At 43.2% G+C, this 26,835-nt stretch overlaps 1 protein-coding gene across 1 annotated transcript in view; it reads right to left on the bottom strand.

Moving 5' to 3' along the window:
• Positions 1-26,835, bottom strand: part of ADAM2 (ADAM metallopeptidase domain 2) — a 47,261-nt gene that overhangs the window by 8,364 nt on the left and 12,062 nt on the right. Inside the window, exons 7-16 of the mRNA XM_084767568.1 lie at positions 23,818-23,874; positions 21,971-22,042; positions 20,517-20,683; positions 19,029-19,110; positions 16,215-16,351; positions 10,775-10,955; positions 6,813-6,911; positions 4,650-4,845; positions 3,634-3,739; positions 1,253-1,436 (exon numbers count right to left, since the gene is read on the bottom strand). Of these exons, the coding sequence (XP_084623694.1) occupies positions 1,253-1,436; positions 3,634-3,739; positions 4,650-4,845; positions 6,813-6,911; positions 10,775-10,955; positions 16,215-16,351; positions 19,029-19,110; positions 20,517-20,683; positions 21,971-22,042; positions 23,818-23,874 (1,281 nt within the window). The remainder of the gene's footprint in view (positions 1-1,252; positions 1,437-3,633; positions 3,740-4,649; positions 4,846-6,812; positions 6,912-10,774; positions 10,956-16,214; positions 16,352-19,028; positions 19,111-20,516; positions 20,684-21,970; positions 22,043-23,817; positions 23,875-26,835) is intronic.

Genomic DNA, 26,835 nt, shown 5'->3' with positions numbered 1-26,835 from the left:
CTATCTTCTTTCTACCCATAAAATAAAATATTACTTAGTCTTTAAAGGGAAGGAAATTCTGACTTTGGTGATGTGGATGAGCTCTAATGATGAATGACACCACACAGACACAGAAGGACATATACTTCATGACCTTATTCATGTGTGGAAATTAGGAAGACTGTAGATACTACAGGAGGCCAGTGGTGATGAAAATGCAGAGAAGTCATGTAAGCTCGCAGTACTACAACTTACAGTAGTGAAAGATGATGGAAGATGAGTAAATCTAGGAGCATAAGGGACAGCATGGGGACAGCGGTTGGTATTGCATGCCTAGAGTGTGGTGAGAGAACAGGCCTGAGGTGCTTTTAACATGCCATATGCACAAAGGTAATGTACATGAAAATGGAAATCACAGGCATATGTTAGACACGTGGTACAGTGGTTTCATTTCTGTTGTGAGAAAATGTCCTGGCCAAAAACAACTTAGGAGAGGAAAGAACTTATCAGGTTTACAATTCCTTCTTATGATCTGTCACTGAGGGCAGGAACTCAGGCAGCTAGGCACATCCCATTCATAATCAAGGACAGAGAGAAATGAATACATGCAGGTTTACTTGCTTATCTGTTTAGGATCTCCTGCCTAGGGAATGGTGCTGCCCACGAGGGACTGTGCCTTCCGACATCGACTAACAATCAAAATGATCCCTTACAGATACTCTTGGGCCAAGCTGATCTGGGTAATTCCTCGGCTGAGACTCTCTTTCCAGGCAGCAAGTTGACAGTTCAAACCAACCATCACACGCTGGTTAGGTTGATTTGGTTTTTGCTTTACTTTGTGAGCTCTTTTATCTTCACCATTATTTAAGAATAATCACACCAAAAGACAATTCACACCAGAAGTGCTCTCTTTCCGTAACATTTTGAAAATGTAACAAGATGCAATAGGTGAACCATGAGATTGTCTCTTCTGGGAATTTGTATGACTTCCAAAAGGAATGGAAAGCAGCCAACGAGAAAGCAGCTGTGCAAGATCAATGGCTTCACTCTAGTTTATTTTTTGAGATTTGTTCTTATTGTCCAAACATCTATGTTGACTGCACACTTACATTTTGAGAGAACATGTTACTCGGTGTATGTACCAATAAGGACATACTAGTCAACACTGGGGGTACCAGGAGAGGAGGAAATAGTATACCACACTGGAAATACCAGGAGAGGAGGTAATAGTACACCACACTGGGGATACTGGGAGAGGAGGTTGGTTGCCTACCTTGTTTAAGTTGCAGATGGTCCCATCTTGTACCCACATCTTCTTGTTCTCTTCACGTTCATGGGCATATTCAAGGGAAATGCAGATTTGCCCACTGATATTGGCATAAATAATGGTGGCGGATCTTATTTTAATTATATTATCACTTTCATATTTACATATTAATTTCCCACACCTCAGGTCACTGTAATTTACAGATAAATGTAAGCTGTTATTTGAAGAGATGAATATTTGAATATAATTTCAAAAACAATAGATTTAAATTAAGCATTGCAATTGGCAATAAGATGTAGGTAGGCAATTAGTTTTGAATGTCGTGCACAGAGTCCTTCCTGGATTGTTAAAAATAATGAACTACTTAATTATGAACACATCGGTTATCTGAGTTACTGTTGTGATTGTTTTCATCTGTATTTGATCCTTAATTACAATAAAAAAATTTAAATGAAAGCATACTTGGGGCTGGAGAGATGGCTCAGTGGTTAAGAGCACTGGCTGCTCTTCCAGAGGTCCTGAGTTCAATTCCTAGCAGCCACATGGTGGGTCACAGCCATCTATAATGAAATCTGATACCCTCTTCTGCCTTGCAGGCATACATGCAGCCAGAATATTTATATACATAACTAAAAAAATCTTTTAAAATTCAAGAAAAAAGAAAAGCATATTCTTATAATCTTTCTGTGTATTTTAAAGCAGCCAAAATCCCAAAATTCTCAGTACTACATAGGTGACCAGGGCTGATTTATAACCACAAAATATGGAGACAAAACACTGGCACCTTCAGCAAATCATATCTGCATACAGACACATGCATGTGAATGTACACACACACACACACACACATGAGAGAGAGAGAGAGAGAGAGAGAGAGAGAGAGAGAGAGAGAGAGAGAGAGAGAAAGAGCACATAGATATGGCAATCGTCCCATCACGAAGCTAGTGTGATAGACCATTGTTTTTCTACCAACCACAGCCTTACCCTGAACACTCCAATTTTCTCTCTTCACCTATGTATTAAAACACACAGACATGGGATTGTTCCTCCTTCATGAAAACATCTATTTGTACAACAACAATCTTCTGACACCCTTGCAAAAAGCCCTGAACACAAACCAGATCTTAGAGCAAGTCTCTAGGGAGCCAAAACTCAGGTGCTTGCCGGTGGCCCTGAGGTGGGCATATAGCTCACTGCCATTTGTCACCATATATCAAAAACACCATGTGTTTGTGCTGCTGTGCCCTGGTCATGACCTTACAGGATCTTCATTCCTATGGTTCCCTTTCTTGTACTTTAATGTTAACTCGATAAAGAATGCCCATTCTTTGCTGAGTTGGCTCAGTGGTTAAGAGCACTAGCTGCTTCTTCCAGAACATCCAAGCTTGATTCCCAAGTCTGTACATGGATCACTCACAAGCATAACCCCTATAACAGGGGATGTGACACCCTCCTCTGGCCTCCTCAGTCATCAGGTATACAGCTGGCACACGGACTTATATTTGGGCAAAACATCCATACACATAAAACAAATAAACAGAAATTTACAAAGAAAGAATATAGAGACCATAGGTCAATGACAGGTGTCTTTATCTATCTGTTTCTTAGTTTTTGAGACAGGGCCGCCCAATGAACCTGGAGCTCACCATTTCAGCTAGACTGGCTGCCCAGGGCATCCTTGTCGTTCACCTGCCACTGTTTTTCAACAGCAGAGTTACAAACAAATGCTATCACGCCTAGCTTTTATGTGAGTACTGGGGATTTGAACTCAGGTCCTTATGGTTGAGCAGGAGGCATCTCACCCACTGAGCCATTTCCCCAAACCAGGATGGTCTATTCTTTGTTAAATTAAGGAGATAGATTATAAATTAAAAAAAAAAAAAACACCTCAATACTTATGGCTGACTTGGTAGAAATAAAACACTGAATGGCAAAAGACAGAAACTAATTCAGGCCCAGTTGAAGTAGCTCAAGGAGGATACAGCCTGGGTATGTGGGAAAAGACAGGGAGCCTTCTCCCCTCTGTCTCTGTGGCAGTCGGTCAGTCTGTCTGTCTGTCTGCCTGTCTCTGTCTCTCTCTGTTCTGTCTCTCTTTCTCCATGTGTTTGTCTCTCTCTGTCTCTCTCTCTGTCTCTCTGTCTCTCTCTGTCTCTGTCTCTGTCTCTGTCTCTCTCTCTCTGTCTCTCTCTCTGTCTCTGTCTCTGTCTCTCTGTCTCTCTCTATATATATCTCTTGCTCTCTGTCTGTCTGTCTCTGTCTCTCTCTGCACCTCTGACACCTATCAATGGATCAAACATGTCAGTCTTCACGGCCGCCTGTTATTTTACTTTCATGTGAAAGTAACTGGTAACATATTGAAGTGGAAGGCCACATTTCTTAGGGCGTACTTAGGTGCACAGGCCTTGTAGCCCACGTCGCTGATCCCGCAGTTTCCAGACACGTCGGCTTTAGAATTCAGCTCTTCATAACATTCATCTGTACCAAAGTCAGCTTCTGGAAGTTAATTGAACGACAGGGTGTTAGTCACTTTGGATGCTTAATACTTTACACTAAAATAAGTAATGAACATTTTCAAAATTCTGAAGTGGTTTAGAATACATTGCACAAAATACAACTGTCATGTAAACCGGAAAAGAAAAGGGAGATGGGGGATGGCACAAAACCACTTCAGTGAAATAACTCCAAACTTCAGGTAGCCTACCCAGTGCCTGATATGTAAGTTTAATAACCCTATACACATACACAAGAAAGTTATTTTTTTAAACAAATGATTGACTTACTGGTGAATAAAGGGTTTTTTTGTTTGTTTGTTTTTTGTTTTTTGAGACAGGGTTTCTCTGTGTTAACAGCTCCAGCTGTCCTGGCAATCACTCCATAGACCAGGCTGGCCTTGAACTCAGAGATCCATCTGCCTCAGCCTCCCGAGTGCTGGGATTAAAGGCGTGTGCCACCACTGTCTGGCCATAAATGCCTTTTCAATCAAACCAATTACTTTTCGCCTCTAATTTTTCTAGCTTCAATATTCCCAAGACCCAAACTACTTAGAGAATAGTTTCTATTTTCAACCTCCATGCATTCTCCTTCTGTTGAAGCCTCTGACTGGGACATTTGACAACCACAATTGCTGGGCTGGAGGAGAGCGACCTGCCACAACAACATCCCCGTCCAGCCGCTGGGTGGTGCAGCTCGTGACCTCAGCTACTTAGGAAGCTGGGGCAAGAGAGCCACAGAGGCAATGCCTGCCTAAGATGCAGCGTGAGTTCAAGGCTAGCCTGGGAAATTTAGCAAAGGTGTGGCCTTGGATCAATTCTCAGTACAAAAGATAAAACAAAGCAGACCCATCTATGTCTTCTAAGCACCCAGAAAATGATGAGGTGGGAACACCAAATGAGTAAAAGAGTACCGTTGCCAAATATATCACGGCATTGGCTTGTTCCGCTCCGACATGAGCCGTTGATGCAAATCCACTGATCATCTGCACACGGATGCCCATTGTGAACGAAGAAGTCTTCCTCACACACTTCGGATGTGCCGTTGCAGTACTCTGTCACATCACACTCCCCAGTGGCAAGCCTGCATACTTCCCCTTTTTGCTTTATCTGAGGAGTGAAGCGAATCACACAGAATAAGGCAACAGAGGAAGCAGAGAGAGTGTGTAGGTCGTACAGAAACAAAGGCTTTTACTGACACACAAGCATGGAGGTGCACTCTCACAAGGCTCCAGCCCAGATGAACAGCCTCAGCTAATTAATGACCATTGAAAGAGGGGGAGAATGAGTTTTCCCTAGGGGTGAGCCACCTAATTGATTACCAAATCTCAAGTGGTCACACACACACACACACACACACACACATAAACACACACACACACACACACATATATATATATATGTGTGTGCACATAAACACACACACACACACACACATATATATATATGTGTGTGTGTGTGTGTTTATGTGTGTGTGTGTGTGTATATTTATGTGTGTATATGCAACAATAAATGAACTCACATATATATGTGTGTGTATTATATATATATGTATGTGTGTATGCAACAATTAATGAACTCAGTGTGTTACATTTACATATTTATTCATTTGTATGTAAATATATATGTAACAATAATAATTAAATAAAAAGAGGCCATGAATTTCAAAAAGAGTGAAAGGGTTGTGGGAAGAGTGGGAGATAAACTAAATATATTGCACATATATAAAATTTAAACATAATAAAAACACACTATTAAACTAAAATATGCGCTGCTTATAGCACGTTTTTAATTATATATGCATGTGATAGGGACAACGTTTCCATTTCAACCATTTCGTACAGCCAGTACATTCTTGTTTTAATTTTTAGGGAGTGATTAATTCAAATATTATAGAAATGCAAAAGAAAATTAAATTTTCATGGTTGAAAGACTTTTATAGACAATACTCTTGACATTTTGGGTGGAAAATGTATATAAATAGAATAAAAGTTAAAATTATTTTCTTAAGAATAGAAATGTCCGCTGAGTGGTGGTGGCACATCCCTTTAATCCCAGCACTTGGGAGGCAGAGCCAGGCAGGTCACTATGAGTTCGAGGCCAGCCTGGTCTACAAAGTGAATTCAAGACAGCCAAGGCTACAGAGAGAAACCCTGCCTTGAAAAACAGAAAACAAAAACAGTTTCTGAAGACCTTAGTCGGGTCCCTCCACTTGGAACTCACCAAGCTCTGCAGAAGTGGGCGGGGAATTGCAGAAGCTAGAGGGACCGGAAGGCACCAGAGAAACACAGTCCACAGAATCAGCTAATAGGGCTTAGAGAGGCTCACAGGGACTTAAGCAACAGTCTCGGAGCCTGCATGGGTCTGCGTTAGGTCTTCTGCGTGTAAGTTAGGGTCGTTAACTTGGTGTTTTTGTGGGACCCTTTTCCTTCTACTGCGTTGCCTCAGCGGGTCTTAAAAAGAGGGTTTGCTTAGTCTTGTATCTTGTTACACTGTATCTGGCTGATATCCCTGGGAGGCCTGTTATTTTCTGAAGGGAAACAAAGAAGGACTGGATCTGGGGGAGAGGGACTTGTGGGGGCATTGGGAGAACCTGGGGGGAGTGGAGAGGGGACACTGGAGTTGGGAAGCAGCATAGGAGAGGAGAATTAAAAAAAATAAATATAGCAAATTTGGAAAAAAGAAATTACAATATAATTTTGAAGAGGACAATGTAGTAATACCTGTGACATAAAAACAAACCACTGACAAATGCCAAAAAGAAATTAGAAATGTCAATACTTTTCAACCGAAAAAGCTTCGGTCTGAAGAGATGTCTCAATGGTTGTGATGAACAGCACTGGCCATTTGTCCAGAGAGCCCACGTTTATGCCCAGCACCCACATGGCACCTGAGAACCATCTGCAACTCCAGTCTCAAGAGGTCTGACACTCTCTCTGGCCTCTGTGGGCACCAGACATGCACATGATACTCAGACAAAACACACATACCCATAAAATTTAAGAAAAAAATAACTTTTTAAAAAGAGAAAGAAAGAAAGAAAGAAAGAAAGAAAGAAAGAAAGAAAGGGCTCTTACTTGGCAGTTAGAACAGCACGGTCCACTAGCGCATGTTGAACCCTCTGACAGACCACAGTTGTTGGGGTTGCAGCATGGTGGAGGGTTGTCCATGCAGATCTGAAAGGCAAACCACATGCCTGAAGTGTCTTTCTGACTCCATTCACACTGGATAGACGTCTTAGTGGTGACATATTACATAGCCTACAGATGCTCCCCTTTCATGCTGGCAGACGGAAAAAGAAACCGAGTCACTTCTTCCCCACCTACAGACATTGATCGGCTCCCTGTGAGGTGCTACTTCCTAGTTGCTTCTGTTCCTAGGACAGAGCTTGCTGTGATGGAAATAGAATCCTCTGATACCACAGGACTCATCACAGTGGAGACACTGAGGTGGCAGCTGGACCCTGCCTCTTGTAGACAAAGGCTAAATAAATAAAATATGTGGGGTACAGAGAAGCTACAATTAGAATTTGTGTGACACTTTCGAGCCTCAGTAACGTAACTCTCAATGAGAGTTTATGGGCATTTAAAAGATTTTCTTCTTTTAAAAAAGATCTCTCTCTCTCTCTCTCTCTCTCTCTCTCTCTCTCTCTCTCTCTCTCTCTCTTCTCTGAGTGCATGAGTATGTGCATGCAATACTTGAGTGTAGGTGCCCATAGAGGCCAGAAGAGGGCATCAGATCCCCAAGCTGGAGTTACAGATAGTTGTGAGACACCACGTGGGTGCTGGGAACGGAACTTAGGTCCCTCTAAGAACAGCAGACATTCTTTACTGGGGAGCCATCTCTCCAGCCCCATCATTTCCCCCCTGCATTGGTCCATGCTGGCTTCTCAAAGACACTCAGGCCAAGATGGCCTTGGATGCTGGATATTCCCGCTTCCAGCCCTGCCTTCTAGACTACTGGAACTGTAGGCACAACCGTGCCACATTCAGCAGGTTGTTTCATTTTTAATTTTTAAATGAAGGGCTGGAAGATGATGCAGTATCTGAACATGACTGAAGTTGTTCCTTTTGTATCAATAGTAAATAATTACATGGCTTCTATTTTATGCTCTGGAATTCTGCTTTAGTAGCTTTAGCTATTAGGATTAGTAAAAATGAATTGTAACAATGAAGAGGTCCTTTTTTTTATTTTTGAGACAGGATTTCTCTATGTTATCTTGGCTGTACTGGATTTGCTTTGTAGACCAGGCTGGCCTCGAACTCACAGCGATCCGCCTGCCTCTGCCTCCTGAGTGCTGGGGTTAAAGGTGTGTGCCACCACCACTGGCATGAAAAGGTCTTTTTAGAAGATGCATTTACATACACACAATCACACATTTTAAAACTGTTTTTGCTTACTTTTATTTCATTTGCATTGGTGCTTCGCCTGAAGGTATGTCAATGTGAGGGTGTTAGATCCCACGGAACTTGAGTTTTGAGTTGCAATGAGAATTGAACCCAAGTCCTCTCGAAGAGCAGCCAGTGCTCTTAACCACTGAACCATCTCTCTCTCTACACACACACACACACACACACACACACACACACACACACACACACACGCGCGCGCGTGTTTTGAGGCAAGGTTTCTCTGTGTAGTCCTGGCTGTTCTGCAACTCACTCTGTAGACCAGACTGGCCTTGAACTCACAGAGATCCACCTGCCTCTGCCTCCCAAGTGCTGGGATTACAGGCATGCGCCACCACACCCAGCTCCCATACACATATTTTTAGTCCCTGGGGATTTGAAATGGTAAATTGGGAAAACATTCAGTAAGCAGACAAGAATCAGCCGTGGAGGTCAGTTGTCTTAGTGTGACTTCCAGCATGACTCTCATTGGGTAACAGGAAGGTTTCTGTGTTTTAGATAGCTGTTCAGCCCAGCAAATGCCATTGGTGTTGCTCACTACATGGACATCTACAGGGAAGTGATATCGCAGTGGTTAGAACTCAATTACATAACATTTGGTGAGGCTAAGACACAATGTTGTCAGATTTGAGTGGGAAGTTTCAACGTGTTTCCACTCAAGCCAAACCAAACAGAAACTCTTGGGTGATGGGCAATACTTTCTTTAAAAACACACTACTTATTTCTTGTAGTTTTAATTGCCAACTTACGACAATCTAGAATCATCTGGGGAAGAAAGTCTCAGTGAAGGACTGTCTTGATTGGGCTAGCCTGTGGACTTGTCTGTAGAGGAATGTCTTGATTGCATCAGTTGTGGGAGGACCTGCCCACTGTGGGTGGCATCATTCCCTAGAATTGGGGCTTGTATCACATATGAGTGGGGAAAGCTACTGAGCTTGACTAAGCATGCAGCTGCTTGTCCTCTGCTCCCTCCTTGAGTTGCCCATGGCTATGACTAGTGGCTTCGAGTTCCTGCTGCCTTGACTTCCCTGCAGAGATGGACCACATCTTGGAACTGTGAGCGGAGATAAACCCTTTCTCTTCTAAGCCATTTTGTCAGTGTACGTTATCAAAGCATCAGGAAATGGAACTGGACGCCATTTAAGCAAAAGAAATACAGTGACTGTAGTTAACAGACTGTATTGTACACTTGCTGTTTGCTAAGAGGTTGTGTCCTAACCCTTATAGAAGAGAGAGAACCAAGAGATTGCTTGGCATGAATTATGTTCTTGCTGCTCTAAGAGCTTGGGGATAAAGTTTATTTTAGTTCACCCTTTCCCCACTAAGTTGCATTTGTCAGGGCATTTTCGCACAGCAACAGAAATGAAATTAAGATAATAGCCTTGTAAGAGATACTTAATGACAGGAATTTCAGTTCTTGCTTTCCAATAGGGAGATTAAAAAATTGCTCATTCCCACACAGTACAAGAAAATATATCCCCCCCCAAAAAAAACACAAACAGACAAACAAAAAACCAAAACAATAAAAAAAGTGTGCAACACCACTTCTGACATATTTGCCAGGCAGTGTTGGAGCATGCCTTTAATCCCAGCACTTGGGAGGCAAAGGCAAGTGCATCTCTGTGTGTTGGAGGCCAGCCTGGTCTACAGAGTGATTTCCAGGATAGCCATGGCTACACAGAAAAACCCAAAAAAAGAAAAGAAAAGAAAATGTATCTATGCGAAGCACTCACAAATTACTAAGTGATAACATCCTAATTCTTAAGATAAGGGGAAGAGAGAAGAGGGAAAGGGGGCCTGGAGAGATGGCTTAGAGGTTAAGAGCTCTGACTGTTCTTCCAAAGGTCATGAGTTCAATTCCCAGCAACCACATGGTGGCTCATAACCATCTATAATGTAATCTGGTGCCCTCTTCTGGCCTACAGGCCAGAACACTGTTTACATAATAAATTAATTAATAAAATCTTTAAAGACAAGAGGGGGAGAAGATGAGGGAAAAGGAACAGAGGGAGGGGGCATGTGGGAGTAGAGGAGGAGGAGAGGATGGAAAGGTCAGGAATGAGAGGAGAGCAGAGAGAGGGGAGGAGAGAGAAGAGGAGAAGAGAGGGAAGAGAGAAAGGAGAGGGGAAGAAGGAAGAGACAGGAGGAAGATGTTGAGCCCATAAGTCAGACATGATGGCTCAGGCCGGCAATCCCAGCACTCAGGAAGCTGGAAGCAGAGAGTTGTTCTGAGTTTGAGGCCAGCGTGGACTACACAGAGAGGTCCTGTGCTGAGGTGGGTGTGGAGAGCATGCTGATGCTGTGTGAGTTGACAGGCTTAGTTGTGGCTTTCATATGGCATGCATCGATCATCAAGTCATCGGCTTGCACATGCTCAGAATTAGCATTTCGTTAGGTGTCAACTATATACTAATAAGGGTGGGATAAAAAAGCCAGTGTATTAGTATGGATAATCTACCAATTGGTGATATGCCAAGCTGTTAGTTCACCCTTGAATCTGTCCGTCTGTTCCTCACAAAGGCCTTTGTAGAAGGATGACTAAGAGAAATGAAGCATGCTGACCGAAGAATGGTACAGATGTTAGTTAACACTTGGGCGGTCCTGGCCACACCCCCTAAATCAGCACTGACCTGCAGTCCACCACAGTCGCACACTTCCCCTTCTTCCAACTTTCCATTCCCACAGAAGGATGACTTGTAAGATGGCTGCAGCTTCGGCTGGTTCAGAAGACAGTTGGAGTTTTGACTTGAGATAAACTTAGAAAAATGCTCCATGCTGCAGTTACTGAAGGTCCTTACACCGCTCGAGTGACTGAAAAGAGCCCAAATGTCCAATGTTTGTGTTAAGAGTGTCCATGGACCATCGACCCTAGGATAACACTAGTTAGGCAGTCAGCAAGTGCTTCCAAGGAGCATCTAGACCTCTCTCTGCACAGGACGGCAACTGTGCAAGAACTCCTGTGGAAACCTTTAGTAGGAATAAGCAACACGGAATTTTATTATCTTTTAGATTGCAGATCTTTTTTTTGTGTATGTGTGTGTGACACTGGCTTCATGGTTTAACATCTACCTTACACATTACTTCATTTCTTCTGAAGTTGTTGATGCCTTTTCCTCCTGGAACTTCTGAACTTTTGGACACCTCCACTTCAAGGAAGGCCAACAGTCTTCATGTCTTTAACTACACTTAGTCAGAGGTGATTCCCCCCAACATAGCTTTTGAAAAACTCCTACATCTTTGGTCTTCTACCTTAAAACCTGAACTCCATAAGTCTAGTAAGTATTTCTTTTTTATATGTATGTCTAGGTGTGTGTATTCGTGTGTGTGTGTGTGTGTGTGTGTGTGTGTGTGTGTGTGCGCACGCGCGCATGCATGGAGGACAGAGGTCAGCCTCAGGTTTATGTGGGGCTGGGCAGAGCAGGGATCCAGTTTGACACACATCTGTGCTGTAACACAGAGGATGTAGGAGCGTGTGGAGGCGTGCAGACTGAGCACAAAACACAGTTGGCACTCAGGGTCACTGAGTTCCACCCTTGCTAGACTCAACCAGCTCCGGCTCAAAAGTATTGGGGAGCACTTGTATCTGCTCAAAGATAGCAGGTGGGTTTCCTTGGCCCTGCCTCCTGAGCACATCACGATAGGTGTCTGCCTCACATGGGCTTACACATTCATCATTTAGAGGAGAAGAACCCAGACAGTGTGCATAAGTTATGTGCAGCTCTCTGAGGGAACTGCGCGTCTGAGGGCTTCAGAAACTCATATCCACGAAGGCTGCCTTAAATGGATTGATGATGGAAGACATCTTAATTGTGGACAAGACCAACCCTGGGGGGGGGGGGCTCTGGTGGACTGTGGGAAATGGAGAGTGCAGCAGAGCACTAACACACACATTGCTCCCTTCCTCTCGGCTCTTGACTGTGGATGCTCAGCCGTCTGGAGGTCTGGCTGCTGTCACTTCCCTGCCATGTCAGACAGTAGCCTCAAGGGAGCTTGAAAAAGCCCTTTCTCCTATAAGTTGCTTTGGTCGTTTTTTTGTTTTTGTTTTTGTTTTTTAATTTTTATCATAGCAGTGGAAACAAAGTGAGACAGGGCTCTGGTAAGAGATAAATTAAGTGGCAGGAGCATCGGTTCCCTCTTCCTAACGTGGAGGTAAAGCTGTGAGAATATAGTTTATTCGAAGCACTGAAAGCTCAACAAAAGGACAGACACTCCATCTGGCAAGCTGACCAGGACAAAACCTTGGAGTGTCTTCTATACCAACCCCATGTCTGTAAGGAAACACTTGCAGCTCCATCTGCAAATTACATTCAGAGCATGTTCTCCATGACAGCCACCACTTCCCTGACGTCACCACCTCCTGCGGGTTAAGGCAGGAGCCCAGCCGAGCAGGAGTTTCTATGCTTGCTCTTGTGCTTTTCTCAGAATGCCATCAATTATGTCAGACCTCCTCTTTGGATTGCTTGGGAGTTTCTCACCAGCGCCAAGACTGTATGACCTCAGCCCACGTCTCGCCACTCATTTCTTGCTGCTCAGCATCCTTGTGGCCTCCCCTGCCAGCCTTGGGTCTTATTCCTCTACCTACGAACAGTTCACCACACAGGGATGGCTTCTCAGGACACATTTAAAATAACTCCCTCTTTACTTTAACCTCTTTTACTGACATTTCCTCGAAGGCACTTGTCAGCCAGAATATTCTTGATTTAGCTGGTTTTCTTCCAGCACACTGTAAGAGGGTTATAATTATTTGCTTAAAAATGAAGTAGTGAGCCAGGCATGGTGTCCCTCCCTTACCTGTTATCCCAACCCTTGGGAAGCAGAGGCAGGAGTGTCACAGCAAGTTCAAGACCAGCCTGGCTTACGTAGCAAGCTCCAGGAACATAGCACAGACTCTGTCTCAAACAAATAAATCAAAGAGGAAAACAGAAAAGGAGTATGCGATTGAAACTACCTACTTAAATGATAGGTTTTTAAAAGTTATTTCATTTTGCCTTTTATTATTCTCAACAATAACACCACATCGCATTATCACGATCATAAGCATACATAATTCTGTGGTGGGTGTGGCTAACATGAAACTATTCAGATGTGAATTAATAAACATGAGGATCTGAAAGTCTAATCTCTTGTATAGATAACACACACACACACACACACACACACACACACACATTTTAAAAGATGTTCAGTGGGACTTTTGGGGACTAAGGAGGAGCAGGCCATATAAGGGAGGCTTCCTACCCATGTGCTGTCATGTGTGCACCTGTTTGTGAGGACGGAGTGGATGTTGCTGCTGATGTATGAAGATGTTGCTTACATGAAGATGAACAACAAAGGTTTTTGAACAAATCACCGTGGTTGTGACTGTGTGTGTGTATGTGTGTGTTTGTGTGTGGACATGGAGTTTTTGTTGAACACAGTTTTTGGTTATATTAACTATACATAATGGGATTGATTATACATTTCCAACCACTGTCACATGATTCCTATTTGTGTATATGTGTGGGCACATATGGGTCACAGCACGCAAGTGGGGGTTAGAAGATGACTTGCAGGAGTAGGGTCGTCATGACTGAGTGGATCCCGGTGTGGCAGCTAGTGCCACTAACACTGTACCATCTAACCAGCATGGTTTCCATCTAAATACCAGAGAAGTAAGGGAGAAAAAGCAAGAGAGTTGGCAGGATAGCTCAGTGGCTAAAGCTGGCAGCCTGAATTAAAGCCTAGAAACCCACATAAAGGGGGAAGGAGAAAACTCAGAGCTGTCCTCTGACCTCCACATGCATGCTGGGGCATGTGCATCCCTCCCCATACATCATGTGCAGACACGCAAACACACACATACACACGCACACACACATGTACACGCACACACACATGCACACACAAACATATTTGAAAGGATGTTTAATAGGACTTTCAAGGGCTAAGGAGCAGGTCACACAGGGAAGCTTCCCATCCATGTGCCGACATGTCTGCTACCCTTCTGTGAGGATGGAACAGATGCTGCTGCCAGGACACGGTGCTAATGACAGCTCGTCCAGGCCGTGGGCAAGTTTACAGCCCCAGTCATCACATGAACTCGCTGGGTGCTCTCTCTCGTTCTCCTTCCCCCATTCAAGCACCTCTGAATTTAGTTGGACACTTGCTTTCCTTGCACAGATCCTGGCAGCCCTCAAAGGGCAATAAATGAAGAGTATAAAAACAGGCTTATGACTTCTAATTAATCAATTTTGATATGAGGGCCACATACTGGCAAAAAGTAGCCTCCCCCCAAATCTCTGTAATTTAAAAATTAATTAGGCCTTTTCTAAAAAAAAAAAAAAAAAAAAAGCACTCCAACATCCTAGATGGCCTCATTGGTCAGTTCTACCAAACAAGTTAGAAATCACTGACACCGATGTTGTGAAACCCGAGCGAGTGTCACAGGGTCAGAGGCATCACAACAGAGCACAGCTGCAGGCCCAGCTATTCTCACCAGCACTTTCTCCAGGTGGAAAGTGAGGAAACACTACGTTCTGTAGGGTTCTAACTACGCTGGGTCTCCAAGTCCCATGTCTGATGCAGTGAGAAAGTGCCTTGACCAAAAGCACTCAGGGGAGCAAGGGGTTAATCCAATTAACAATTCCAGGCCACTGTCTACCAGTGAGAGAGGAAGCTATGGCAGGAACTCAAGCATCTAGTCACCCACAGTCCAGAGCAAAGAGAGAGACTACTGGGACCCTGGCAGCCTGCTTCGCTGGTGAGCCAGCAGGTACCCTGCTAATGCCACTGAAAGCAGGCCCCTGAGGGCGGTGGAAGCCTTTCATCTTGGGGCCAGTAGCTTGGGTGGCCTGATGAAGAGGCTGGTTGTCAGAAGGTTAGCCAGGCCGTGGAACGCTGCTTCTGAAGCAAGCAATTTTTGGTAGAAAATGAGAATAAAATATAAACACCCACGTGCAGTTGCCCCTTCATGTCCCTAGGGGGTGCTGTTCTGGGACACTCTGGAAATTCAAATCCTCAGGCGCTGGTCCCTCACAGAGGATGACAGAGAGTCTTGTGACTTATGAACATCCCTCTGTATACTTCCCACAACCTTTCTATGATGCTCAAGGCCTAAAGTCAATGCTGGGCGAACAGCCATCATGCTGTGCTTCAGGAAGTAGAGACTAAGGAAACAGACACAATAATTTTTACTCAGTTGTGTTGCTTGAATCTGTGGGGATGGAACTCAGTGACCCCCGAGTGCCAACTGTGGTTTGCGCTCAATCTGTATGGCTCCACACGCTTCTTGCCCACCTTACTTGTCTCTGAACTCTCAGTGTTATGACATTTACATCCTAACCAATGGCCTGAGTCAGTATTACAGCACAGGGATCTGTGTCAGCCAGGAACCCCAGCACGTCTCTCACAAAAGGCACAAAATCAAAGCAATTATTTGAGTTCTCTTCACTGGGGATACTCACCATCTGGCACTGTCTTTGGTTTTAAACATAATTATACTACGATATGATAAGTAAATATATCAACATAAAAAGATTTTTTTCTTTCTCTGCCCATGGGCTTTGGGTGGTTCCCAATGAGGGCCTGTGGCTCAGTGGGCAGAATGTCCACTGTGTTGGTTAAGTTTTTTTGTCAAATTGATACAAGCTGGAGTTATCTGGCAAGAAGGCGCCTCCACTGAGAAGATGACTTCACTAGATTGGCCTGTGGGAGTGTCTGTGGGGCATTTTACTGGTCAACGGTTGATGTGAGATGGCCCAGTCCACCATGGGTAGGTATGTCCTGAACTGAAAAAGAAAGCAGGCTGGGAAAGGCATGAGGAGCAAGCCAGTAAAGAGACTCCTCCATAGCCTCTGCCTCAGCTCCTACCTCCAGGACTCTGGTCTTGCCATGACTTCTCTCAGCGATGCAAAGTGTAAGATGAAACACACCCTCTCCTCCTGAGGTTGCTTTTGATTGTGGTGTCTATCACAGCAATAGAAGCCCATCTAGGATGCCCGGTTCCTAACAGGGTGGTTTTCTTTAGCTAAATATACAGGGCTTAGCTTAACGCAAACCCTAGGGGTGAGGCGGCAAAGTCGAGGCTCTTACGTTGCTTCCGGGTTCATCACGCAGAGGGACGCTTTGCACGGGCATTTGCTCGGATCGTCGTAGGCTATTCCCATGCTGAGACTCAGCAGCTGAACTAAAATAATTGCAAGTGATTCCAGAGTTACGGCTTTGGGGTGCTGAAAAGAAAACACACCAGACCACAAATGCACGTGTACATGCTGCAGGAGGCATTCTGCTTGCGGCTTGGAAAATGCAACTAATTATTAACAATAGCCACATCGTAATGTGGAAGCGTGTACTGTGCTTGTCATGGAAGTGCTACCCGCACTGCAGCAGTGCATTATGGGTGGCCACTACAAACATAGAAATGATCTAAAAATTTGTTTTTTTAAAAGAATGTGAGTAAAGTGAGACACTCAGAAAGGATGATTTAAAAATTTAAATGGGATATAATTTAGTTAGAATATTGAGATGCATAATAAAAGTAAGTTTGCAGGGTCTGGAGAGATGGCTCAGCATCTTAGAGCTGCTCTTCTGGAGGACCCAGGCTTGATTCCAAGCACCTACATAGATGCTCACAACTACCTGAAACTCCAGTTTCAGGAGATCTGACACCTTTTCTCTGGTTTCTGAGAGCACTGCATGCTTGTAGTGTACAGATGTACATGCGTGCAAAGCACTCATACACATAAAATAAAAACAAAATAAAGCAATCAAAAAGATTTTTTAAAATTGTGAGTGATTAGAAAATTAAAAACAGTGCTGAACTTTCTCTCACGTTAAAGAACAGCCCAGAGCAAGCGTCTCATCTTCTAGATCCAGACAGAAATGACACAACCCCACCCAGGGTTGTTCAAGCCAACCGTCTCCCAAGTGCTCACAGGTTAGGAAGGAAAAGCCTGGTGTCCATTTGCATGGGAAGCAATCTCACATATTATGAAGGCTACAGCAGCCACGGGGCAGAGCGCTGTGTCGGATGAAGCATGCATTCATTTGACATGAACGTGGACATATATTATATTGTGTGCCTGTGGGTGTGTGTGTGTGTGTGTGTGTGTGTGTGTGTGTGTGTGTGTGTGTGTATGCGCACATATGTGAACATGCTCATCTGGCCATGCATGTGGAGGCCAGAGGTTCACCTCAGGTGTTTTTCTCTTTACCCTCCACCTTATTTTTTTTGAGACAAGGTCTGTTGTCAAACTTGAGGATGATAAATTAGCTGGTGCGGAGCACTATAGCTCCTGGGGAGCACTTTAGACACTCCCCTCTTTGTCCTCCTAGCATTGAGGTTACAGCATGCGCTACCAGACTCAGCTTTCTTATGTGGTGACTGGAAAATCAAGTTCTCATGCTCACATAGACGGTACCTATCCACAGAGTCACCTGGTCCTTGTTCATTAGTCTGTAATAACCACAGTCTATGTATGTGAAACAAGTGGTATACTTGAATATGCATAATTATATATTTATTTATTCTATATTTTATTATGTATATTTTTATGTATGTATATTATGCATATAATATATTGTTTTGTCAATTAAATAATTAGAACTTTAAAGGGTACACTGATTAATTCTCACTTGCTTCTCAACTAACAGCTGTGCTTGGGTTGTGTTTTTCCATACAGGTTTTTAGAAAGCAGAACAATAGGTTATGATGCCTTGCTGGCCCTGCACGGCCCTGAGGGATTATAGAAAGAGAGAGGGTGGTGAACAAGGCACATTAGTGAGCCAAGCTGCACCTATGCATTTCAGCATCTCACCCCTGTGGATATTGGCTGTTGCTGGGTTTCTCAGCTAAAGATCAGTGATGGTTATCCCAAAGAAATGTGGAGGAAGAGAGAAGTGATGGGGAAGGCCTCTGCCAGTCACCGCTTCTCCACAGGAACCACTGTGCCTTGCCCATGAATCTCAGACTTTCCAGTGCTCTGCAGCTGGACATTGCTTGGTGGCCAGTCTGCCTTTAGACAGATGTGCTTTCTCTTCATTAACACTGAAGCGCTTGCTTCATTTTAGTTCTGTGTGTGTGTGTGTGTGTGTGTGTGTGTGTGTGTGTGTGTGAATGTTTGAGGAAGTCCTACACCCCACCCTTAGAGACCAGGAAATCGCTTTCTCCATAAAATAAAAGCTACACTTTCCAAAAATACAGTTTATGAGTCTCAAATACAATTTTTCTCTTTCCCAGCTCTATTGTACTCTGTTTTGCTTACTAGAGGGAGGTCTATGCTGCCCCTCTGAAACTCCAGCTGACATCATGTAAGGAGTAGATTCTATAGTGAGAAGCACTGGTGTCAGAACCACATCAGTGTCAAAGCCCTTGGAGCCCAACAATCATGCCATCGTCATCGTTGTTTTTCGAGACAGGGTTTCTCTGTGTAGCCTTGGCTGTCCTGGACTCGGTTAATAGGCCAGGCTGGCCTCGAGCTCACAATGATCTGCCTGCCTCTGCCTTCCAGAGTGCTGGGATTACAGGCGTGTGCTGCCATGCCTGCCCCTACAATAATGGACATTTTAATGAAAGTAATATATCAAGGGAATTTTAAATTTTATACTGTTTTATACAGCATCCTGTTACACATTGTTTAAATCTCTCTCTCTCTCTCTCTCTCTCTCTCTCTCTCTCTCTCTCTCTCTCTCTGTGTGTGTGTGTGTGTGTGTGTGTGTGTGTGTGTATGAGAGAGAGAGAGGGGGGAGGGGGAGCTGGTTGTGAGCTAAGGATGTGAGTGGGTGCTGGGAACTGAACTGGGCCCTCTGCAGAGGAGCAAGCACTCTCCAGCATAAAGCCTACCCCCCCGCCCCGCCCACCGCCTTCGCCTTGTACATTTTACCCAAGCAGCTTACAGCAGAGCTTACCAGAGCAACAGCTCCTGCGTAGTCTTTGTGACACATCTTCCCCTGAAAGGTGGCACCAACATAATTGGAAGCATCTCTGTGGCTAAAGTGGAGATAGATTATAAACACAGAAATTTGCAAAAGTAAGCATAGCTAATTTGTCCATAGGACAGGTTCTAATTTTGCCCACAGATTCAAACTCTTAAATTTTTCCACTAACATTTGTGTGACAGGGGTTAAGATGTGCCCAGTGCTCCTGCATTTTCTAAAAACAATAAAAAAGTTAAAAACCCAGAAAGTGCATTTTCACAGAGATTTCTATGAACATTAATTCAATGCAGTAACTATATTAGAATAAGATGGATATATTCCACAAAATAAATATAATAAGAATAAATACAATTTCCTTAAAATGACTAAATAAGGGCAAGGAAGCTGGCATGGGGGGCACAGTAGGGAAGAGATGTGAAGTCCCTCATACTCTGCAGGAGTTAACCTCCTGCACTGGAGGCGTGCATGCTACAGAGGACTAAAAGCACTGCATTTCGCGCACCTTCTGAAATAACCAATGTCGGAAAGCAGACAGCCAACTAAATAGGAGATGCTTGCATACTAAAAAATTCAATACAATACAGTATGGCTACATTGCCTTTGTGGCGTGTTAGAAGGGTGGTTCTCAATTTGTGGGTTCTGACCATTTTGGCTGAGCTCTCTTGCCAAAAATATTTACACTATGATTCAGAACAGTAGCAAGAATACAGTTATGAAGTAGCGGTAGAAATAATTGTACGGTGTGTGTTGGGGAGTCATCTTAACATGAGGAGCTAACTGTATTAGTGGTCACAACTACTTCTCGCCACCACCTTATTTTCTGAGACAGGGTCTCTAACTGACCTGCAGCTTGCTGTGAGGGCTGGGCTGGCTGCCTAGAGAACTCCAGGGATCTCTGTGCTCTACCCCCTCAGCCCCGGGGTTACAGCAGCACAGGCCACTGGGCTTTCACGTAGGTAGGTGCTGGGACTCTGCCTCAGAACTTGGGTCCTCAGAAATGCACAGCAAAGCACTCTACCCACTGAGGCATCTGTTTAGTTCCTCCTCCTCCTCATCATCGTTGTTGTTTTATATTATTATTATGTTTAAGGCAAAGCAAAATGGTTACATTCATACGATCCAGACAGGCCTTCCAGATGTGAACTTCTGATGTGCAACTGGGGCGTGAAATGGAGGGGCATGTGCTCTGTGGCAAGAGGGCATTTGGAAACAGGACTGAACAAGTGAGCTCAACTCCAGACCACCCAAGCGAGGGGTCCTAATCACCCAACCATACGTTAACTGCTCCAATAACAGTTGCCTGCTGTTGTACACATGGCGGGGGAGAAATCACAGACATCTTGGTTTTTTTGTTTGTTTGTTTGTTTGTTTCTCTAAAACACCTGTGGATTCTTGGAAAGGGGTCATATGTGCCAGTTTTTCTTGATATAGTCTGTCATAGCTTGAGAGTGTACATACACAAGTAAAAATGCCATATCGTGCGGACGCAGAACAAGGTAAGACTGTTTCCACTTCAGGAACCTGTAGAGCAACTCATTGGCATCACCAGTGGTCGAGATTTTGTTTTCGTCGATCCAAAATTCCAGGGAAGACAGAATTACTGTAAGATTAAAGGGGGCAAAGATCTAAAATAGAACACAGACAGAAAACCTGTTCAAACAACATGGTCTAGTGGGACTTGGCAAAAGAGCTTTGAAAATGAAATGAGCTCAAGTTACGCATTTAGTAACTGGAGTGTAGATCTGGACTCAGTATTTAAAAGTGTTAGTCAGCGGTAAGTGTCCTGGTCATAAAAGTCACACTGGATACGTTAGGTTAATTTGTTTTATTTTATTTGTATTTCGGCTGCATATATGTATGGGCATCACATATGTACTTGGTGTTCAAGGAGGTCAGAAGAGGACATGAGATCTCCTGGAACTGCAATTAAAGATGGTTGTGAACTACCATGTGGGGTGCTGGGAACTGAACCCAGGTCCTGTGCAAGAGGAACAAGGCTCCTAACCACTGAGCCATCTCCCCAGCCCCCTGGATACTTTATAACGCTTGCATTTAATCAAAGCCGCCCCCTCCCCTTGAAGAATGTCTTGTATATACTCTTTGCAATGACCTATTCTAAAAGTATAGGAGAGCAGAAACTTTAAGCCCAACTTAATGGGCCTTACATCACCCAGCATGCATCTTTAAACAAACACTACAGAAGGAGGTATGGGGGTTGTTAGGAGGCAGCAAGTGTCGTGGTCTGAGTGGTCCCTCAGAGGCGCCAGCATGTGGATACTGGGTCAGCAGCTGGTGGCATTGTCTGGGAAGTTTTAGGAGGTGTGGCCTTGCTGGAGGAAGTATGTCACTGGAGGTGGGGCTTTGAGGTTTCAAAGCTACACACCACTCCCAGGGCACTTGCTCTGCTTCCTGCTTTCCGTTCCGGGCATGAGCCTTCACCTCGAGCTCTAGGTGTCATGCCTGCCGCCTACCACCATTAAGGACTCTAACCCACTGCAACTGTAAGTTCAAATAAACCCTTCCTTCTATAAGTTGCCTTCATTATGATGAGTTTTCCCCCCCAGTCTTCTTTTTTAAAAATTTGCTTTATATCCCAACCATAAGCCCCCTCTCTTCTCTCCTCTCTATCTCACCCCTCTTCTCTCTATTCACCTCCCTTATTCCTCATAAAAGGGGAGGCCCCCAACCATCCCAGAACAACAAGTCCCATCAGGACTGAGGAAGTCCTCTTCCACGGAGGCCAGCTAAGGCAGCCCTGCCAGAGGGAAGTGATGGAAAAGCAGACAGCAGAGTCCATGCCAGAGACGGCCCCTGCTCCCCTTACTAGCTGCTTTATCACAGTAATAGAAATGTAACTAAGATAGCAAGTGTAAAAGCATTTTTAAAAAAAATACAAGAAAGAAAATACTTACAGCATTTGCCAGTCCAACCAACTGGAAAATCTTTTGAGTGGCAACGGCTGTATCAGCCCCGATATGATTATACTGTAAAATAAATTTGTTATATTTGCACATACTTATATTTGCTTAACACTGATGACTGCAATTCCTCTGTTATAACTTCAATATATGCAGAAGGAAGAACTCAGATAAGCAGGCAAAAAGATGCTGTTTGTAGGGATATGTGGAAGGAAGAAGTGAGAACATTCCTTTTCAAATTCTGCTTGCAATGCTAGCTCTAGCAGCTAGCTAAACATATACAAGCAGCAGCAGGAAAAATAAAAACTTATTCTTTAACTGGGAAAAAAAGAACTTTAATATAGCCATAAATTGCTTAAGTCACTAACATATTTTAATTGGCATTATTTTATTATTCATACCATATGATACATAGTATGAAAATGGAAAATATAAAAAATGTGAAAAAAGTACAAGATGTAATTCCACTACTAATAAAGTAAAAATAATAGGTCATGACAGAGAATGGTAGTTTTAAATTATTTAGGCGTGAATATCTCAGTGTTTGCCTGTATGTGTGCATGTACACCACACACATGCAGTGCCCATAAAGGCCAAAAGAGGGCACCAGGTCATAAGGGCTAGACACAGAGGCTGTTGTGAGATACCACATGGGCGCTAGGAACTGAATTCAGGTCCTCTGAAAGGGCAGCAAGTGCTCTTAACCATAGAGTCATCGCTCTACCCTCAGGAAGTAACTTAAGATTGAAAAAATTCCAGAATCTATATATGGAGAGCTTCCAAAATGTTACATACTGAGGGATTCCATCCATACAACATTTTGGAAACGAAAAAAAAAAAAAAGTAGAAATGAAGGAAACATTAGTTATAAAATTGGAGATTGATTGAGGGAGGTGTATGGCTAGAAAGCAGCATCAGCAGCTCTCTGTTGGGGTTCGAGAATTCTGGATCTTTTTTTTAAAGTAAGTTATTCAGATTACATCTTAATTGTTATCCCCTCACTTTGTAACTTTCCGTTCCCGCCCCCTCCCTCTTTCATTGTATTCCCCTCTCCTAGGCCTGTGACAGAAGGGGACCTCCTCCCCCACTATAAGATCACAGCCTATCAGGTCTCTTCCTGGTAGCCTGCTTACTCTTCCTCTGAGTGTCACCAGGTCTCCCCACCAAGGGGAAGTGGTCAGATAGGGACACTAGACTTCATGTCACAGTCAGTCCCTGCTCTCCACACAACTGTGGAGAATGTGCTGTCCATTGGCTAGATCTGGATAGGGGTTCTAGAGAATCCTCTATCTTGATTGCATTGGCTGCAGTGTGCAGGTTGCTGCAGCACTGGCAAAAACGTCTGTGTAAAGAGATGACAGGATGTGCACATGTTCTTGCAAATATGTGTGAATACACAACTTTCCACACAGAAGAAGGAAAACTAACAACCAACTTAAAAAATCCTCCAGTTGTGACAAAAGGAATAATGAGGAGCAAAAAGGAGGGCAAGAAATTGAGTTTATTAAAATCCACTAATGTGAAGTTAATAACTCTCCTCTGTCAAAAGTTGATTCTGTGAGACATTGGAGAATTGCTTTTTTTTTTTTTTTTTTTTTGTTTTTTGTTTTTTGAGACAGGGTTTCTCTGTGTAGCCTTGGCTGTCCTGGACTCCCTTTGTAGACCAGGCTGGCCTTGAACTCACATCAATCCGCCTGCCTCTGCCCCCCGAGTGCTGGGATTAAAGGTGTGTGCCACCACGCCCAGCCTGAGAATTGCTTTTCTAATACTTCATTGATAACAACAACAATAATAATAATAACAAACAACTAACAAGACAGATACAATTGGGATACACTTACCATTTGTTTCTCAACTACAATATGTATTTCCACATAGTGAGAGACAGGTTGCTGTAGCTGAAAAAAAAATTCACAAACTCAATATTGATACTGAAGAATGGCCTCAATTGTTTTAGTTTTTATCACTACTGCCAATGAGATCAGTGTGGTGAGGTTTTCATATTGGAAACTGAACTAGAGAGATCACCAAAGCAGGGTCTCCCCAAGGCGGTCCCCTGCTCCAGTGTCGGCACTGCATCAAGCATTTATTTTATCCAGAAAACAACCCACCTCCCCTTTCCTTTCTCTGTGTTCTCATCGATATTATATGTAGTCATTAGCTGAGTGACATTCCTCTTCAATTTTATCTTTAAATGTAAAAGTACTTCTCTGTACTGTATGTGTACATGTGAGCATGTGGGTGTGTGTGTCACATGTGTGCAGGGCCAGTGTTTGCCGTCCTCTTGGATATGTACTTGCAGTTCTTCCCCACGCTGGGTAGAAAAGAATTCACCCACATTTTGCTTTTGAAATTTCAACAGTTTTAGATACTGGATTTCGGCTCTATTTAGAGTTTATCTAATTTTATCATTTAACAAATTAGTATCCAGCCATCCCCAGACCTTTCAGGTTTCCTTTCTGACCACACAGTCCTGTCTCACAGTATGTCTGTGGAACTAGTGCTACATCTGGCCAATCTGATGTTTTTGTATCTGGTGGGCACCTGTGACTCCTGTCACCTGCATTGTCACACTGTTCTTTGGTTATTTTTCTTTGTTCTACCTTCCAAATGAACAACCTAAGTTTGTAAACATCTCCTGTTAAAAGCATTGGGGGCATACCCAGAGGCAGCGGGGGGGGGGGGGGGGGGGGGAGGGGATAAGCAGGCCATATTGCATTAATCTTTTAATTGTTATAAAATGAGCAACTATGATTTTATAAGTAGGGTAGAAATTATCCTTAAGTGATTATTACTTATATTTCCAAAGATGATGATAGGCTAAAGTCGAGTAAGTAAAAAAAAAAAAAAAAAAAAAAAAAAAAGAGTAAGGACGTTGCCTATTTCCAACAATGGTGGCACTGACAGCCATAGTAATGTTCCATAAGGGGAGGAATGTAATAGACACAAAAATAAAATAATCATAGCAGCACAAAGCAGACTTGTAGGTTTTAAAGAGCTCTATGCTAGTGGTGGACAACCCCCTACGTCACATGACCGAGGGCAGCTGTAGTAACTAAAACAAGATCGGGATTGAATTCTAGGGATGCAGAAGATGCAGCCACTTTGGAGAGTAATCTGGGAGCTGTTTAAAGTGTGAAATACACTTATAAGATGACCTAGCAACTCAGTTCCTAGCATAAACCCAAGAGAAATAAAAGCTTATTATCAGCACCAACATTTGTTTACAAATGTTCCTGGCATCGTACTGTTTAAACAGTGGAAATCACCCAATTGCTCACCTGAGAGTTAATTAAATGTGGTATATTCCTGAAATGGAATATTACTCAAACATAAAAATAAATTGGCATTTCAAAATACTGCAATTATGTGTACATTGGTAGCCACCAACAGTGATGCACATCTGTAATCCCGGCACTCAGGGTGGCAGAGGTAGGCAGATCTCTGTGAATCTGAGGCCAGCTGGTCTACAAAGTGAGTCCAGGACACCTAAGGCTACACAGAGAAACTCTGTCTCAAAAAACCAACCAAACAAAAAAGAGTACATTGGTGGGTAAAAAAAAAAAAAAAAAAAAAAAAAAATCGCAAAAGAGACACATTTGACGTAAATAGTTCCCAATAAATTGCAGGCAAAATGGAAAAGATACTGTTATTTAACTTAAGACCAGACCCTAACAAGATACAGAACAGCAGCAATGGATGTGTTTCTCAATAAGTCCTTACAGACGTGGACAGACACTCATTAGTAACCACTAACATTGTTATATTGTTCAAGAAAGCCTTGTATTTACTTTGAAATATGACTAGTGCAATATATAATACAAAACACACAAAACAATATGACATTTTAAAAGTATCTTAGAGGGTAAAATCTGAACAATTTTGAAATAGTTGATTAAAAAACAGTATAAGATAAAGAATAAAGGAATAAGAACATAATACAACTGAGAAATGAGGAGGTGGTAGATTAATTTGCTTTCTTTCTTTCTTTCTTTGTTTTGTTTTGTTTTTTTTGTTTGTTTGTTTTTGTTTTTGAGACAGGGTCTCTCTGTATAGCCTTGACTGTCCTGGACCTGCTTTGTAGACCAGGATGGCCTCAAACTCATAGTGATCTGCCTGCCTCTGCCTCCAAGTGCTAAGATTAAAGGCGTGCTCCACCATGCGTGGCCTGATTAAATTTTTTTCAAGATTTATTTATTATGTATTCAATGTCCTGCCTGCATATGCGCCTGCATGACAGAAGAGGGCACCAGATCTCATTATAGATGGTTAGAAGCCACCATGTGGTTGCTGGGAATTGAACTCAGGACCTTTGGAAGAGCAGCCAGTGCTCTTAACCTCTGAGCCATCTCTCCAGCCCCCAAGATTTAATCCATGCTTTTTCTACATGTGTGAATTAAAACTGATACCATGAATGACTGAATAAAGCAAAGTCGCTACGTTAAAAACAACAACAAGCTATCTGAAAGAAGCACAGTTTCACTGAGACATCCGCAGCTTTAAGATACTAGCATACAAGCCAGTCTAATAAGATTCAGCAACTTACAAAAAGCAAAGACGTGCAAGTAGGAGGGAAGATACAGGAGGAGGGGCTGCAGACGGAGTGGGAGTGGGACAAGATAGGTGCATGGCGTGGACAAGATCAACACACACATCATATGCATGTATGGAATTGTCAAAGAATAAATGCAATTATTTAAAAACCAAAACTATATAAATTGATAGTATCAGAAACAAAGCGGGGGGGGGGGGGAGCAACACTAACAATATTAAGAAATAGTAGGAAAAACTGAAAAACTAGTTTTAAAGATTGTGCCAGATGAGCTTTCTGACCAACATATCCCTGTGGTATCTATGTG

The sequence above is a fragment of the Acomys minous genome (assembly GCF_964271855.1).
Source record: "Acomys minous genome assembly, chromosome: 18".
NCBI lineage: Eukaryota > Metazoa > Chordata > Mammalia > Rodentia > Muridae > Acomys > Acomys minous.
This window is presented reverse-complemented; position numbering and strand designations above follow the sequence as displayed.